This window comes from Bos mutus, chromosome 9 (assembly GCF_027580195.1).
Source record: "Bos mutus isolate GX-2022 chromosome 9, NWIPB_WYAK_1.1, whole genome shotgun sequence".
Lineage (NCBI taxonomy): Eukaryota > Metazoa > Chordata > Mammalia > Artiodactyla > Bovidae > Bos > Bos mutus.
This window is the reverse complement of record NC_091625.1, coordinates 9,701,577-9,718,730: the sequence shown is the minus strand read 5'-3', so window position 1 is coordinate 9,718,730 and position 17,154 is coordinate 9,701,577. Positions and strand designations below refer to the sequence as shown.

The 17,154-nt window shown below is 37.5% G+C and overlaps 1 protein-coding gene across 4 annotated transcripts in view; it reads right to left on the bottom strand.

Moving 5' to 3' along the window:
- Positions 1-17,154, bottom strand: part of FAM135A (family with sequence similarity 135 member A) — a 154,432-nt gene that overhangs the window by 39,049 nt on the left and 98,229 nt on the right. For all 4 annotated transcript variants that reach the window (XM_070376171.1, XM_070376172.1, XM_070376173.1 and 1 more), the window contains one exon: positions 14,529-14,684. In XM_070376171.1, the coding sequence (XP_070232272.1) occupies positions 14,529-14,684 (156 nt within the window). The remainder of the gene's footprint in view (positions 1-14,528; positions 14,685-17,154) is intronic.

The window sequence follows — 17,154 nt, the reverse complement described above, 5'->3', positions numbered from 1 at the left end:
ACTGGAGTGGGTTGCCATTTCCTTCTCCAATAATTTGATGCATTTGTTATAACTGATGAACCAATGTTGACACATCATCAACAACTAAAGTTCATCACTTCATTAAGGTTCACCCTTGGTACTGTGCATGGTATGGGCTTTGACAAATGTATAAAGACAAACACCTACCATCACAACATCATAGAGAACAGTTCCACTGTCCTAAAGATCTCTTGTGCTCCACCCACCTGACTCTCTCCCAATTCCCCAGAGCCCCTGGCAACTACTGATCATCTCTTTAGTTTTTCCTTTTCCAGAATATCATACAGTTGGAATCATATAGTAGGTAACTCTCTTCAGATTGGCTTCATTTAGCAAAAATAAATTATTAAGGTTTTTCTATGTCTTTTTATGGTTTGATAGCTCATTTCTTTTTATTACTGAAAAAAGTTCCATTATATGGATAAACAAAGATTTATTCATTCACCTGATGAAGGACAGTTTAGTTCAAGTTTTGGCAATTATGAAAAAAGCTGCCATAATATATGTGCAGGTTTTTGCGTAGACCTAACTTTCAATTAATTTGGGAAAAAAATAAAAAAGCATGATAGCTGGATTGTAGTGTAAGAGTATGTTTGGATTTGTATGAAATTGCCAAGCCATCTTCCAAACTGGCTGCACCATTTTGCATTCCCAACAGCAATGAATGAGAATTCCTGTTGGGTCCCCATCCTTATCAATATTTGGTGTTGTCAGTGTTTTTGATTTTAGTCATTCTTACAGGTGTGTATGGCATCTCATTGTTTTAATTTGCAATTCTCTGATAATGTAAGTTGGGAATTTTCCTTCCCCAAGTGAATGGCTAGAGAGGGCTGGAATTGGGTCCTCCAGGTCAGATGGGCTCCAGAAAGAGCTTCTGAGGAGGAAGGTCTTGTTAAGAAGGATAGAATGCTCTGAATGTATCTACAAATGACTATTTCCACCTCTCCCTGCATGAGGGGATTTCTCTGATCATCATTATGCGAATCTGGTAGGATTCCTCAAGCTAAAACTCATAGAAGTGTGGGTATCCCCTAAGACTGGGCCCTCTGGAGTTACCAACTCAAACTTGTCCAAACTGAGCCCCCAGAAATTTGTCAATTACAGTGTAAATTTTGCTCCCCTGGTACTGGCTCCTGGTGATTTCTGTTCATGGATACGTTTCTGCTTTAGCAAGATGTGATTCTCTGTAATTGGCTATCTCTCTTTCCAGTTCAGGTGAGGTGGGCAGAAGTTTATCATGCAGCCTCAATTCTCAAATGGATATAAAAAGATGTGTTGACATTTGGTTTGTTCAGCTCTTTTCTTGTTGGTAGAAAGGAAGTGATGAAGTCCAAGTCTCTTCCAAACCAGATCAGAAACCAGAAGTCCAGGCAAGTACTTTTAGGCAATAATTATACACTACCAAATGACTGAGAGCAGCTGATCTTAATGAAGGAAGAGATGAGGAACCTCAGCAGAAAAATGAAACCATTAAAAAAAATACCAAGGGGAAATTTTGGAAGTAAGAATATAATATCAGAAATGAAAATTTTACTAGATAAGACTTAGACCAGATCAGACACTACAGAAATGAGTTAGTGAATTCAAAGATAGAATAACAAAAATTATTCACTCCAAACAACATAGAGAAAAAAAACTAAAGACCCCAAAATACCAAAAGTGTTAACAAGTGATATGAGAGTGCCAGAGGGAAAAACTGGGGCATAAAAAAATCTATAGTTATGGCTAAAATTTTGATAAAAATATCACACTGCAGATCTGGGAATTAAAGCAAATCCTAAGGAAGATAAATTAAGAAAATACAAGGCACATCAGAATTAAATAGCTAAAAAAACAAAGATAAAGAGAAGATCCTAACAGCAGCTGAAGGAAAACAACATTGTAAATCAGTGTTCCCAACCTTTTGGGTGGTAGGGAGGGACAGGTTTAGCGGAAGACAATTTTTCCATGGAAAAGGGTGGTGGTGGTAGTTTTCAGGTGATTCCCATACGGGGAGCACACTCTAGATCCCTTGCAGGCACAGTTTTACAGTAGGGTTCATGCTCCTATGAGAATCTAATGCCACTGCTGACCTGACAGGAGGTGGAACTCAAGTGGTAATGTGAGCGATGGGGAGATGTAAACACAGAAGCAGCGCTGCTCACTCACTTGCCTCTCACCTGTTGCTGTGTGGCCCTGTCTGCGGCCCAGGGGTTGGGAACCCTGATATCAATGACTGATTTATTATCACAGAGTATGGCGGACAGATGATAACGGTATGTCTTTAAAATAGCAAAGCAGAGACAAAAAAAATGGCCACCCAGAATGTTGATTAAACAACCCTATGAATTAACATGACCCAAGTTAGATTTGTAATATACTATACCTATAAGTTTAGCAGGGTCATAGGATATAAAATCAATAAGCAAAAATCAATTGTACTTTTACACTCTAGTAACAACCTTTAAAAAAATGAAATTAAAAGACTATTTATAACAACATCACATAATATAATTGCATAAAAAGGTTATAAATAAATAAAAGAGACTGAAAACTACAAAACACTTCTAAGAGAAATTAAAGACCTAAGTAAATGGGGAGCCAGGTCATGTTCACAGATTGGCTCAATATAATTAAGGGGAAAATTCTGTCTAAATTGATCTGTAGATTTTACTTAAACTGAAATTCCAGCATTATTTTTTTCAGACTATACTTTTTATTTTGTATTGGGTATAGTATAGCCAATTAACAATGCTGTAGCAGTTTCAGGTTGGAGAAGGCAATAGCATCCCACTCCAGTACTCTTGCCTGGAAAATCCCATGGACAGAGGAGCCTGGAAGACTGCAGTCCATAGGGTCTCGAAGAGTCAGACACGACTGAGCAACTTCACTTTCACACTTTACTTTCATGCACTGGGAGAAGGAAATGGCAACCCACTCCAGTGTTCTTGCCTGGAGAATCCCAGGGATGGCGGAGCCTGGTGGGCTGCCGTCTATGGGGTCGCACAGAGTTGGACACGACTGAAGCGACTTAGCAGCAGCAGCAGTTTCAGGTAAACAGAGAAGGGAATCAGCCATCTATACACATGTATCCATTCTCCCCCAAATCCCCCTCCCAACCAGACTGGCATATAATGTTGAGTAGATTTCCATGTGCTATTCAATAGATCCTTGTTGGTTACCCATTTTAAATATAGCAGTGTGTTCATGACCTTCTAAACTCCCTAACTCCCTTCCCCCAGGCAACCATAAATTCGTTTTCTGAATCTGTGAGTCTCTGTTTTGTATGTAAGTTCATTTGTATCATTTATTTCTAGATTCCACATATAAGGGATGCCATATGATATCTATCCTTCTCTGTCTGACTTACTTCACTCAGTATGACACTGTCTAGGTCCACCTATGTTGCTGCAAATGGCCTTTTTTCATTCTTTTTAATGGAATAATATTCCATTGTATATACATACCACATCTTCTTTTTTAAAAAATTAATTAATTTATTTTAATTGGAGACTAATTACTTTGCAATATTGTGGTGGGTTTTGCCATACATTGACATGAATCAGCCATGGGTGTACATGTGTCCCCCATCCTGAACCCCCCTCCCACCTCCCTCCCCATCCCATCCCTCAGGGTCATCCCAGAGCACGGGCCCTAAGTGCCATTTCATGCATTGAACTTGGACTGATGATCTATTTCACATATGATAATATACAGGTTTCAAAGCTATTCTCTCAAATCATCCCACCCTCGCATTCTCCCACAGAGTTCAAAAGTATGTTCTTTGTATCTGTGTTTCTTTTACTGTCTCACATATAGGGTCATAGTTACCATCTTTCTAAATTCCATATATATGCATTAACATATATGCATTAATATACTGTATTGGTGTTTTTCTTTCTGACTTACTTCACTCTGCATAATAGACTCCAGTTTTGTCCACCTCATTAGAACCGATTCAAATGTGTTCTTTTTACAGCTGAGTAATAGTCCATTGTGTATATGTACCACAGCTTTCTTATCCATTCATCTGCTGATGGACATCTAGGTTGCTTCCATGTCTTGGCTATTGTAAACAGGGCTGCAATGAACACTGGGGTGCATATATCATTTCAAATCATGTTTTCCTCCTGATACATGCTGAGCAGGAGTGGGACTGCAGGGTCATATGGTAGCTCTGTAGTTCAGTTCAGTTCAGTTCAGTTCAGTCACTCAGTCGTGTCCGACTCTTTGCGACCCCATGAATCGCAGCACGCCAGGCCTCCCTGTCCATCACCATCTTCTGGAATTCACTCAAACTCACGTCCATTGAGTCGGTGATGCCATCTAGCCATCTCATCCTCTGTTGTCCCCTTTTCCTCCTGCCCCCAAATCCCTCCCAGCATCAGAGTCTTTTCCAATAGTAGCTCTATATTTAGTTTTTTAAGGAAACTTCATACTGTTCTCCACAGTGGCTATACCAATTTACATTCCCACCAACAGTGTAAGAGGGTTCCCTACTCTCCATGCCCTCCCAGCGTTTATTTTTTTGTCAGTTTTTGATGATAGTCATTCTGACCAGTGTGAGGTGTTATCTCACTGCAGCTTTGATTTGCATTTCCTTAATAACCAGCAGCATTGAACATCTCTTCATGAGTCTGCTGGCCATCTGTATGTCTTCTTTGGAGAAATATCTATTCAGGTCTTCTGTCCACTTTTTGAGTGTTCTGTTGGTTTTGATGCTGTTAAGCATCACAAACTGTTTGTAAATCTGGAGATTAATCCCTTATCAGTTCAGTTCAGTTCAGTCGCTCAGTAGTGTCCAACTCTTTGCGACCCCATGAATTGCAGCATGGCAGGCCTCCCTGTTCATTACCAACCCCCGGAGTACACCCAAACTCATGTCCATTGAGTTGGTGAGGCCATCCAGCCATCTCATCCTCTGTCGTTCTGTTCTCCTCCTGCCCCCAATCCCTCCCAGCATCAGAGTCTTTTCCAATGAGTCAACTCTTCGCATGAGGTGGCCAAAGTACTGGAGTTTCAGCTTCAGCATCAGTCCTTCCAATGAACACCCAGGGCTGATCTCCTTTAGAATGGACTGGTTGGATCTCCTTGCAGTCCAAGGGACTCTCAAGAGTTTTCTCCAACATCACAGTTCAAAAGCATCAATTCTTCGGTGCTCAGCTTTCTTCACAATCCAACTCTCATATCCATACATGACCACTGGAAAAACCATAGCCTTGACTGGACAGACCTTTGTTGGCAAAGTAATGTCTCTGCTTTTTAATATGCTGTCTAGGTTGGTCATAACTTTCCTTCCAAGGAGTAAGCATCTTTTAATTTCATGGCTGCAATCACCATCTGCAGTGATTTCGGAGCCCAGAAAAATAAAGTCTGACACTGTTTCCACTGTTTCCCCATCTATTTCCCATGAAGTGATGGGACTAGATGCCATGATCTTCGTTTTCTGAATGCTGAGCTTTAAGCCAACTTTTTCACTCTCCTCTTTAATTATCATCAAGAGGCTCTTTAGTTCTTCTTCACTTTCTGCCATAAGGGTGGTGTCATCTGCATATCTGAGGTTATTGATATTTCTTCTGGCAATCTTGATTCCAGCTTGTGCTTCTTCCAGCCCAGCGTTTCTCATGATGTACTCTGCATAGAAGTTAAATAAGCAGGGTGACAATATACAGTCTTGATGTACTCCTTTTCCTATTTGGAACCAGTCTGTTGTTCCATGTCCAGTTCTAACTGTTGCTTCCTGACCTGCATACAGGTTTCTTAAAAGGCAGGTCAGGTGGTCTGGTATTCCCATCTCTTTCAGAATTTCCCACAGTTTATTGTGATCCACATAGTCAAAGGCTTTGGCATAGTCAATAAAGCAGAAATAGATGTTTTCCTGGAACTCTCTTGATTTTTTGATGATCCAGCGGATGTTGGCAATTTGATCTCTGGTTCCTCTGCCTTTTATAAAACCAGGTTGAACATCTGGAAGTTCACGGTTCATGTATTGCTGAAGCCTGGCTTGGAGAATTTTGAGCATTACTTTACTAGCGTGTGAGATGAGTGCAATTGTGTGGTAGTTTGAACATTCTTTGGCATTGCCTTTCTTTGGGATTGGAATGAAAACTGACCTTTTCCAGTCCTGTGGCCACTGCTGAGTTTTCCATACTTGCTGGCATATTGAGTGCAACACTTTCACAGCATCATCTTTCAGGATTTGAAATAGCTCCACTGGAATTCCATCACCTCCACTAGCTTTGTTCGTAGTGATGCTTCCTAAGGCCCACTTGACTGCACATTTCAGGATGTCTGGCTCTAGGTGAGCGATCACACCATCGTGATTATCTCAGTCACATCAATTGCAAATATTTTTTCCCAATCTGTGGGTTGTCTTTTCATTTTGTTTATTGTTTCCTTTGCTGTGCAAAAGCTTTTGAGTTTAAGTAGGTCCCATTTTATTCCCATTATTCTGGGGAATGGATTGAAAAAGATACTGCTGTGATTTATGCCAGAGAGTGTTCTGCCTATGCTTTCCTCTAGGAGTTTTACAGTGTCTGATCTCATATTTAGGTCTTTAATCCATTTTGAGATTATCTTTGTATATGTTCTATACATATACAAAATGATCTAACTTCATTTTTAAAATATGTATTGTCCAATTTTCCCAGTACCACTTGTTTAAAAGACTGTCTTTCCAACATACTTCATCATCAATTAATTGACCATAGGTGAATGGGGTTATTTCTGCATTTTCTGTCCTGTTCCATTGATCTATATTTCTAGTTTTGGGCCAGTACCATACTGTTTTGATGACTGTAGCTTTGTAGTATATCCAGGGAGCCTGATTCCTCCAGCTCCATTTTTTAAGCTTGCTTTGGCTATTTGGGATATTTTTTGCCTCCATACAAATTTTGAGATTTTTTTGTTCTAGTTCTGTGAAAAATGCTATAGGTAATTTGATAGGGATTGTGCTGAATCTGTAGATTGCCTTGGGTACTATAGTCATTTTGACAATATTGATTCTTGCAGTCCAAAAATATGGTGTATCTTCCCATCTGTTTATGACTTATTTGATTTCTTCCATCAGTATCTTACAGTTTTCAGAGTACAGGTTTTTTGTATCCTTAGGTAGATTTATCCCCAGGTATTTTATTCTTTTTGATGCAATGGTAAATGGAACTGCTTCCTGAATTTCTCTTTCTGATCTTTCATTGTTCGTGTAGATAAATGCAACAGATTTCTGTGTATTAATTTTATAACCTGCAAATTTACCAAATTCATTGATGAGTTTTATTAGTTTTCTGGTAGCACCTTTAGGATCTATACAGTATCATGTCATCTGCAAATAGTGATACTTTAACTTCTTCTTTTCCAATTTAGATTCCCCTTACTTTTTCTTTTCTGATTGCTATAGCTAGGACTTCCAAAACTATGTTGAATAAAATAGGTGAGAGTGGACATCCTGGTCTTATTCCTGATCTTAGAGGGAATGCTGTCAGTTTTTCACTATTGAGTATGATGCTAGCTGTAGGTTTGTAGAATATGGTCTTTATTATGTTGATTTATGTACCCTCTATGCCCACTTTCTGGAGAGTTTTTTTTAATCATAAATGGGTGCTGAATTTTATCAAAAGCTTTTTCAGCATCTACTGAGATGATCATATAGTTTTTATTCTTCAATTTGTTGATGTGGTATATTACCTTGATTGATTTGTGGATGTTGGAAAATGCTTGCATCACTGGGATGAATCCCACTTGATCATAGTGTAAGATCTTTTCAATGTATTGTGGGATACAGATTGCTAGTAGTTTGTTGAGGATTTTTGCATCTATGTTCATCAGTGATACTGGATTATAATGTGTGTGTGTGTGTGTGTGTGCTATCTTTGTCTGGTTTTGGTATCAGAGTGATGGTGGCCTCATAAAATGAGCTGGGGAGTTTTCCTTCCTCTGCGATCTTTTAAAACAGTTTCAGAAGGAGAGGTGTTAGCTCTTCTCTAAACATTTGATAAAATTTGCCTGTGAAGCTGTCAGGGCCCGGACTTTTGTTTGTTGGGAGGTTTTTAATAACAGTTTCAATTTCAGTGCTTGTGACCGGTCTGTTCATGTTTTCTATTTCATCTTGGTTCAGTTTAAGGAGACTGTACCTTTCTGAGAACTTGGGCATTTCTTCTAGGTTGTCCATTTCACTGGCATACAATTGTTGATAGTAGTCTCTTATGATCCTTGGTATTTCTATGGAGTCAGTTGTAACTTCTCCTTTTTCATTTCTAATTTAATTGATTTGAATCCTTCCTTTTTTTTTCTCTTGGTTTCTGGCTAAAGGTTTATCAATTTTGCTTATCTTTTCAAAGAATAAGCTTTTAGTTTCATTGATCTTTGAGATTTTTCTTTGTCTCTATTTCATTCATTTCTGCTCTGATTTTTATGATTTCCTTCTGTTAATCGTAGGTTTGTTTTTTCTTCTTTCTCTAATTGTTTTAGGTATAAGGTTAGGTTGTTTGAGGTTTTTCTTGTTTCTTGAGGTAACTGTGTATTGCCATAAACTTTCCACTTAAAACTGCTTTGGCTGCATCCCATAAGTTTTGGACCATTGTGCTTTCCTTTTCATTTGTCTCTAAGTTTTTTCTTTTTAATTTCCTCTTTGAGTTTTTCAGTGATCCAATGGTTTCTGAGTAGCATATTGTTTAGCTGCCACGTATTTATGTTTTTTAGAGTATTTTTTTGTGATTTATTTCTAATCGCAGAGCTTTGTGACAGAAAAAATGATATAATTTCGATTTTCTTGAATTTGCCAAGACTTGCCTTGTGGCCCAGCATGTGGTCAATCCTGGAGAATGTTCCATGTGCACTTGAGAAGAATGTAAAGTCTGCCACTTTTGGTTGAAACGCTCTATAAATATCAATTAAATCCAACTGATCTAAACTGTCATTTAAGGTCCATGCTCCTTATTAATTTTCTGTCTAGAGAAAGTGGGGTATTAAAGTCCCCCACTATTATTCTGTTACTGTCGATTTCTCTGTTTATAGTTTTTAGTATTTGCCTTACATACTGAGGTACTGCATATATAATTGTTGTATCTTCTTCTCAGATTGAACACTTGATCATTATCAAGTGTCCTTATTTGTCTCTTATAACAGTCTTTGCTTTAAAGTCTATTTTGTGTGATGTATTGTTACTCCAGCTTTCTTATGAATTCACTGTGTGTGGAATACCTTCTACCATCCTCTTACATTCAGTCTGTAAGTCTGAGGTGGGTCTCTTGTAGACAACACATCTATGGGTCTTGTTTCTGTATCTACCCAGCCAGTCTATGTCTTTTGGTTGGTGTCTTTAATCCATTTATATTTAAGGCAATTATTAAGGCAATATGTATGATCCCAGAGGTCTCTTAGGCTGTCTTCATTTCTTTTCATTCTTTTTTCTACATTCTGTTTTGCAGCAGTGATTTCCACCATTCTATCTTCCGAGTCATTAATCCGTTCTTTTGCCTCAGTTATTCTGCTATTAATTCCTTCTAGTATATTGTTCATCTCTGTTTGTTTGTTCTTTTGTTTTTCTAGGCCTTTGGTAAACATTTATTTCATCTTCTCAATCTTTGCCCACCATTCTTTTTCCGACATCCTGGATCATCATCATTATAATTATTCTGAATTCTTTTTAAGAATTTTCAGAATTATTCTGAATTCATTTAAGACCAATAAGTCAATATATTGAGATAAAAAAAATCCTTGAGAAATATAATTTACCAAAATTGACTGAAAAAGAAATAAAATGTAGCATTCCCACTAATACTATAACTTCTAAATCTAATCATAATCAAATTGAAGACCAGATTGAAGACTGGTCTAAAAATTACTGGCTAAAGTTGTGAAAGATGAAGAAAATGAAAGGAAGAAGGAAGATTAAGTGAGTCTGAAGAGTTTAAAGGGATGTGATAACTGATTGCAATGTGTGACCCTGAGATTGATCCTGGAAAAGGTTGTCACACAGGGTGTTATTAAGACAACTGACCAGATTTAAAAATGAATCATGTAGTAGGTATCAGTATTTCAGTACAGTTCAGTTACTCAGTCGTGTCTGACTCTTTGCGACCCCATGGACTGCAGCATGCTAGGCCTCCCTGTCCATCACCAACTCCCAGAGATTGCTCAAACTCATGTCTATCGAACTGGTGATGCCATCCAATCATCTCATCTTATCTTCTGTTGTCCCCTTCTCTTCCTATCTTCAATCTTTCCCAGTATCAGGGTCTTTTCCAGTGACTCAGTTCTTCGCACCAGGTGGTCAAAATATTGGAGTTTCAGCTTCAGCATTAGTCCTTCCAATGAATATTCAGGACTGATTTCCTTTAGGATTGACTCCTTGCAGTCCAGGGACTCTCAAGAGTCTTCTCCAACAATACAGTTCAAAAGTATCAATTCTTCAGTGCTCAGCTTTCTTTATAGTCCAACTCTCACATCCATACATGATTCCTGGAAAAACCATAGCTTTGACTTGATGGACCTTTGTTGGCAAAGTAATGTCTCTGCTTTTTAATATGCTGTCTTTAACAGGTTGGTCTAGCCTTTCTTCTAAGGAGCAAGCGTCTTTTAATTTCATGGCTGCAGTCAGAATCTGCAGTGATTTTGGAGCCCCCCAAAATAAAGTCTCTCACTGTTTCCCCATCTATTTGCCATGAAGTGATGGGACTGGATACCATGATCTTAGCTTTCTGAATGCTGAGTTTTAAGCCAGCTTTTTCACTCTCCTCTTTCACTTTCAAGAGGTTCTTTAGTTCTTCTATTTCTAACATAAGGGTGGTGTCATCTGCGTATATGAGATTATTCATATTTCTCTCAGCAATCTTAATGCCAGCTTGTGCTTCATCCAGCCCAGCATTTTACATGATGTACTATGCATATAAGTTAAATAAGCAGGGTAACAATATACAGCCTTGACATCCTCCTTTCCCAATTTGGAACCAGTCTGTTGTTCCATGTCCGGTTCTAACTGTTGCTTCTTGACCTGCATATGGGTATCTCAGGAGGCAGGTAAGGTGGTCTGGTATTTCCATCCCTTTAAGAATTTTCCATAGTTTGTCGTGATCCACACACATTAAAGGCTTTGGTGTAATCAATAAAGCAGAAGTAGATGTTTTTCTGGTATTCTCTTGCTTTTTCAATGATCCAGCAGATGTTGGCAATTTGATCTCTGGTTTCTCTGCCTTTTCTAAATCCAGCTTGAATATCTGGAAGTTCACGGTTCACTTACTGTTGAAGCCTGGCTTGGAGAATTTTGAGCATTACTTTGCTAGAGTGTGAGATGAGTGTAATTGTGCGGTAGTTTGAAAATTCTTTGGCATTGCTTTTCTTTGGGATTGGAATGAAAACTGACCTTTTCCAGTCCTGTGGCCACTGCTGACTTTTCCAAATTTGCTGGCATATTGAGTGTAGCACTTTAACAGCATCATCTTGTAGGATGTGAAACAGCTCAACTGGAATTCCATCACCTCCACTAGCTTTGTTCGTAGTGATGCTTCCTAAGGCCCACTTGACTTTGCGTTCAAGGATGTCTAGCTCTAGGTGAGTGATCACACTGTCATGGTTATTTGGGTCATTTAAGATCTTTTTTGTACAGTTCTTTTGTGTACTCTTGCCACCTCTTCTTAATCTCTTCTGCTTCTGTTAGGCCCCTGCCTTTAGGTTTCTGCCCTTTATTGTGCCCATCTTTGCAAGAAAATTTCCCTTGGTATCTCTAATTTTCTTGAAGAGATCTCTAGTCCTTCCCTTTCTATTGTTTTCCTCTATTTCTTTGCACTGATCACTGAGGAAGGCTTTTTTATCTCTCCTTGCTATTATTTGAAACTCTGCATTCAAATGGGTTTATTTTTCCTTTTCTCCTTTGCCTTTAGCTTCAGTATTAGATGTCTTAAAGTTGATCACTGTACTGTGGTTACGTAAGAGGATATCTTTGTTCTTAGTCAATATGCCCTGAAGTATTTAAGGAAAAACGAGTATAATGTCTGTAACTATCAAATGGCCCAGAAAAAAAAATATGTGTGTGAGTATATTTATATGGGTGCTGTGCTGTGCTTAGTTGCTCAGTCGTGTCTGACTCTTTGGGACCCCATAGACTGTACCCCGCCAGCTCCTTTGTCCATGGGGATTCTCTATGGAAGAATACTGGAGTGGGTTGCCATGCCCTCCTCCAGGGGGATCTTCCCAGCCCAGGGATTGAACCCAGGTCTTCCACATTGCAGGTGGATTCTTTACCACCTGGGTCACCAAGGAAGCTCCAGAATACTGGAGTGGGTAGTCTATCCCTTCTCCAGGGGAATTTCCCGACCCAGGAATCTAACTGGGGTCTCCAGAATTACGGGAGGATTCTTTACCAGTTGAGCAACTGGGAATGTGTATCTATTGACAAAAAGAAGGAATGATGAAGCAAATGTGCCAAAATGGTAACTTGTGATTCTGACAAAGACAATATGGGAGTAAGCTGTACTACTTCTATAATACTTCTGATAGTTCTCTTCTATATTTTAGAAACTTTATGATTTTGCCTTTCATGTCTGTTTTTAGTCCATCTGGAACTGAATTTTATATAATTCAGTTATATAATACCCAATTGTCCCAATATCATTTACTGATAATGTCACATCTTCCTTGCTGATCTGTACATATTATGTCCAAATACAGGTGTGTCTCTGTCTGGCTTTTCTCTTGCGTTCCATCGACAAATTAAGACCTCTACTTCATCAAAAGACAGCATGAACATAGTGGAAAAAACCATGAAATGAGGAAAGATTTATAAAACATTTAACAAAGATCAGTACTTAGAATACACAGAAAACTATTATAAATCAAGAAGAAAAAGAAAACTAATCTGATAGAAAATGGGCAGCCAGTTTGGACAGGTACTTCACAAACAGGAAATCTACACAGCCAACAGTCATACAAAATGGTGCTCAACTATTACCAAGTCATCAAAAAATACATATAAAACTAAAATGATATACCATTTTACATCCATCTTGCAAAAGTTTAAAAGTCTGCCAATATCAAGAACTGGGGAGGAGGTGGACTAAGAACTTTACTATGGTGCTTGTGGGAGTGAAAATCAGCACCACTTTGGAAACCAGGGTAGCATTATATAATAGAATTGACGTTATTTATACCCTATGACACAGTAATCTCTTTCATAGGTAAATACATCACAGAAACTGTTACGACAGGAAATATTCACAGCAGCTTGGTTTACAGTAGCTACAAATCTGAAATAATCCACTTATCAACAGTAAAATGGACAAATTGTAGGTATATTCAAATGGAAATACATTATAGCAATGAAAATGAGTAAGCTACAGCTACTAACAACAACAACAACAAAAATAGATTAATCTCCAAAACAAAATCTCAACTGAAAGAAGCAATATACAAAAGAATACATACTGTATGAATTCATTTATGTAGAATTCAGTAATATAGACTGAATAACTAAAAGAGAAAGAAGGAACTTCCTGAGAAAGATGGTGATTCCTTGTAAATGTCATAAAGGGGTAGAAATTGGAACAAATACATAGAACATGTCTGTGGTATTGACAGTATTCTATTTCTTGATCTGGGTGATTGTTAAAAGGGTAGGTACTTTTAACCACTTGTTAAAATGTGCACGTTTTATGAACTTTTCTGATTTTAATTATATACTGTGCTTTATGTAGTAGCTCAGATGGTAAAGAACCCATCTGCCAATGCAGGAGAGCCCAGTTTGATCCCTGGGTTGGGAAGATCCCTTGGAGAAAGGAATGGCAACCCACTCCAGTGTTCCTGCCTAGGGAATTCCATGGAGGGACCATGGGTTCACAAAGTGTTGGACACAACTGAGCGACTACCACTTTCATTTGTGCTTTATAGTTAAGAAAAGAAAAACTAGAAAAGAAAATAAAATACACATGATGTTTTGTGTAACTAATTCAGGAAAATTAGTGTGCATACAGAGTACAGAAGGAGATAAAGCTGAAAAGACAGAGATTTAACATCTCGAAGCCTCTTGACACAATAAAATTGTACAAAATTTTCTGCATAGTGTCCGTACCAGACCTATAACAACCTCCATGTCTAGATTACTCCCCCGAGCCTGCAAAGTTCATAATATATCTCTCTAAATGAGGTGAAGGAAGGAGAGAGGAAAGGAGGGAGTATGAGGTTTGGAGAGAGATATTCTGTCTATTCTGAGATGGCTTTTTAGTTCTGGTTTCTTTTTCTTAAGAGATCTAGTGATAATTCCTGTTCCTGGATTCCAAGAACTATCCTTTATTGTGTATTTTATTTCATACAGGTGGTGTCTCTTAGTTGCAAGGGTTGTAACTGAGATAGGTCATATACTCAACTGTATTCTTCTATTATTAACTTTAGGAATCAAACAATAACACAATGATAGATGTCTCTTTTCTCATTTATGAACATAATAGATAAAAATCAGAATTTTTATTCATAAGAAATTTCTAAATATAAATGACAATACTCATTAAAATGCTCTACAATCACTTATTTTTATAACTTACCCTCAGAGTATGGTGCTCTTGTGCTAGTAATAGTCTTAGTTCCTCATGTAGTGTTATAACTTCCAGAAATTGTCCCCATAAAGCCATTAAAAGTGAGCAAAGTTGTGCAAGATTCATATTTATAAGTTCTGCCAGTTCATCAGGATTTTCTATTTTCTGAAATGACAAGAAAAAAAAAAACTGCTCTCTGAGAATTACCATAACACGTATATTACTGAAAGTATTAATACAAAGGCAAATTTTTTAGTTTTAAAATATGTACATCTGTGCACACTTGCACGTGTGTGTAGAGAGAGACCAACTATCCCATGGCTTTTTTCCTATCTTGGTAGTCACTCTAGCATTTTCGACAATTTAACCAATATTTCAATTTCTGAAATAATATCAGATATAGTCTAAAGTTACAAATCAGGATTCTATACAACATGATCAAATTCAAACACTAAAACTAGGAATTTTAAGCAAAACAAATCATGATCAAAGTTATAAAATTTTTGAAAGACTGTGAAATCTTAAAATATGATTTATTTTCAATCAGTTAAGTAATTTAAAGGTCACATGCTCCTCAGAAAGGATTGAGATTCTCTCTAAAGCAGCTCTTCCTTCACATCTCTGCTCTTAGATTTTATTTTGCTCACAGAAACCCTTTCCCAGAGTTGTCAAACACTTCTTTCTTCTTTTCTAACAATTCATGCATCCAGTATTTATTGAGCACATTTTACATGCTAGGGGGCTACATTCTACAGACACCAAGATTAATATGAAAAGATCACAGTCTAATGAGGAGAGAAAAGTGGGTAAACAAATATATATCTATTATATGTATATATATATATTATGAATGTTTGAATAGTGATATTAAGTTGTTGTTTATTTAAATATTCATCTTAATTGATGACAGAAATTAAGAGTACTGAATGAGATGTAGAATTTTCTTGAAGGCTTTTAGTTTTCTTGAATTGATAAAGAACTTCTGAACAAAGAATAACAAAGACTATAAAGCAGAATGATGTTTCTCATAAGGACGTTTTGTCCACTAAGGCAGCAGTCAGTTTCTACGCAGATAGAATCTTGATGCAAAAATCTGTCTTTAATTATTAGTAACGCTAGGAAATCTACTTTAAATATATACATGGGTGCTGATTTCACTTTCCTGCCATAAAGATGGGGGAAGTCATGTATTCAGATTGAAGTTAACAGCCACTCCCACAGCTCATCTCCACCTGCACACCAACCACCACTATATCTGTGTCTCTCGATTAAGTATCCCTCATGTTTAGACCCAACAACTATTGGACAACTGTGCTTGGACAATTCACCATGTCCCCAATTATACTCATTATACCTGTACCAGTCCCCTTCTAAAAAACAAATGAAACCCCTAAATGTTGCTCATCATATATGATATTCTCGGGTTTCCCTGGTGGCTCAGAGGTTAAAGAGTCCGCCTGCAATGCAGGAGACCTGGATTCGATCCCTGGGTCAGGAAGATTCCCTAGAGAAGGAAATGGCAACCCACTCCAGTATTCTTGCATGGAGAATCCCATGGATGGAGCAGCCTGGTGGACTATAGTCCATGGGGTCGCAAAGAGCCGGACACGACTGAGCGACTTCACTTTCACTTTTGTTTATACAGACTCCTTTTTAAAGTCTGAAATTCAGCAGGCTTTTCTTCCCTGACCCGAACCAAGCTTCCATTTATCTTCTTAACTCAGAGAACATATAAAACAAAAACTCAGCAAAATAAGTAAGAAGGGGAGGGATCATGTCTTATTCACTTGTGTGACTGGTAACCAGTACACAGTAGTCACTCAATAGATGTGTACCAAACGAATAAATGAATGAATGACTGAATAAGGAATTACAGGCTTCAGACAAGGAAAAAGTCCCCAGAAAACAAGGAGAAATTCCGAAAATATTGACAAATTCCAGAATTCTAGAATGGAAGCTAATGAGTCAACAGATGATAAACACTGACTCAACACACAGAGAAATTCTACAGAAGGGTTTTACCTCAGGGATGATGTATAAATATTATTAGAAATAAAGCTGCCAAGATTTTTATGTCTCTTAACACACAGAAGATTAAAATGGAGTATAAATAAGCTGAAACCTGTAGTATGGTTTCAAGAATGAGTTTAATGAAGTTAGGAAAAGAAGACTAGAATAAGTATTTGACAGTAATTAAATAGTACTGTGTAAGGCAAGCAATACTACACCTGGTATAATCTACACACAAGTAAAAATAATTCCCCCCAGAAAGCAAGGCTGTCTAGATACCCTGTATTTATTACCTGTATTTCTCAGGCAGTATGGCATCAAGTTTCTGAGAAAGGACTTTTGGTATTTTCATTATTGGGAAAAGCATCCTATAAACAAATTACTCCTTTGGTTTATATAACTCTTTATGATAAGTGTCAAAATATAAATAATAATTCTTTTTATATTAAAAAAAGAAAATTGGAATGAAGTTTGACAAGATTTTTATATATATAAATGTAGGAATAATAAGACATTTATACTTGTATACTATTTTTTAAATAAATTCATTATTTTGTTTTATATAGATGTATACCTTTTCATAGCATTCATTGACCTTTTTTGATTGAAAAAAAATAAAGTTCAT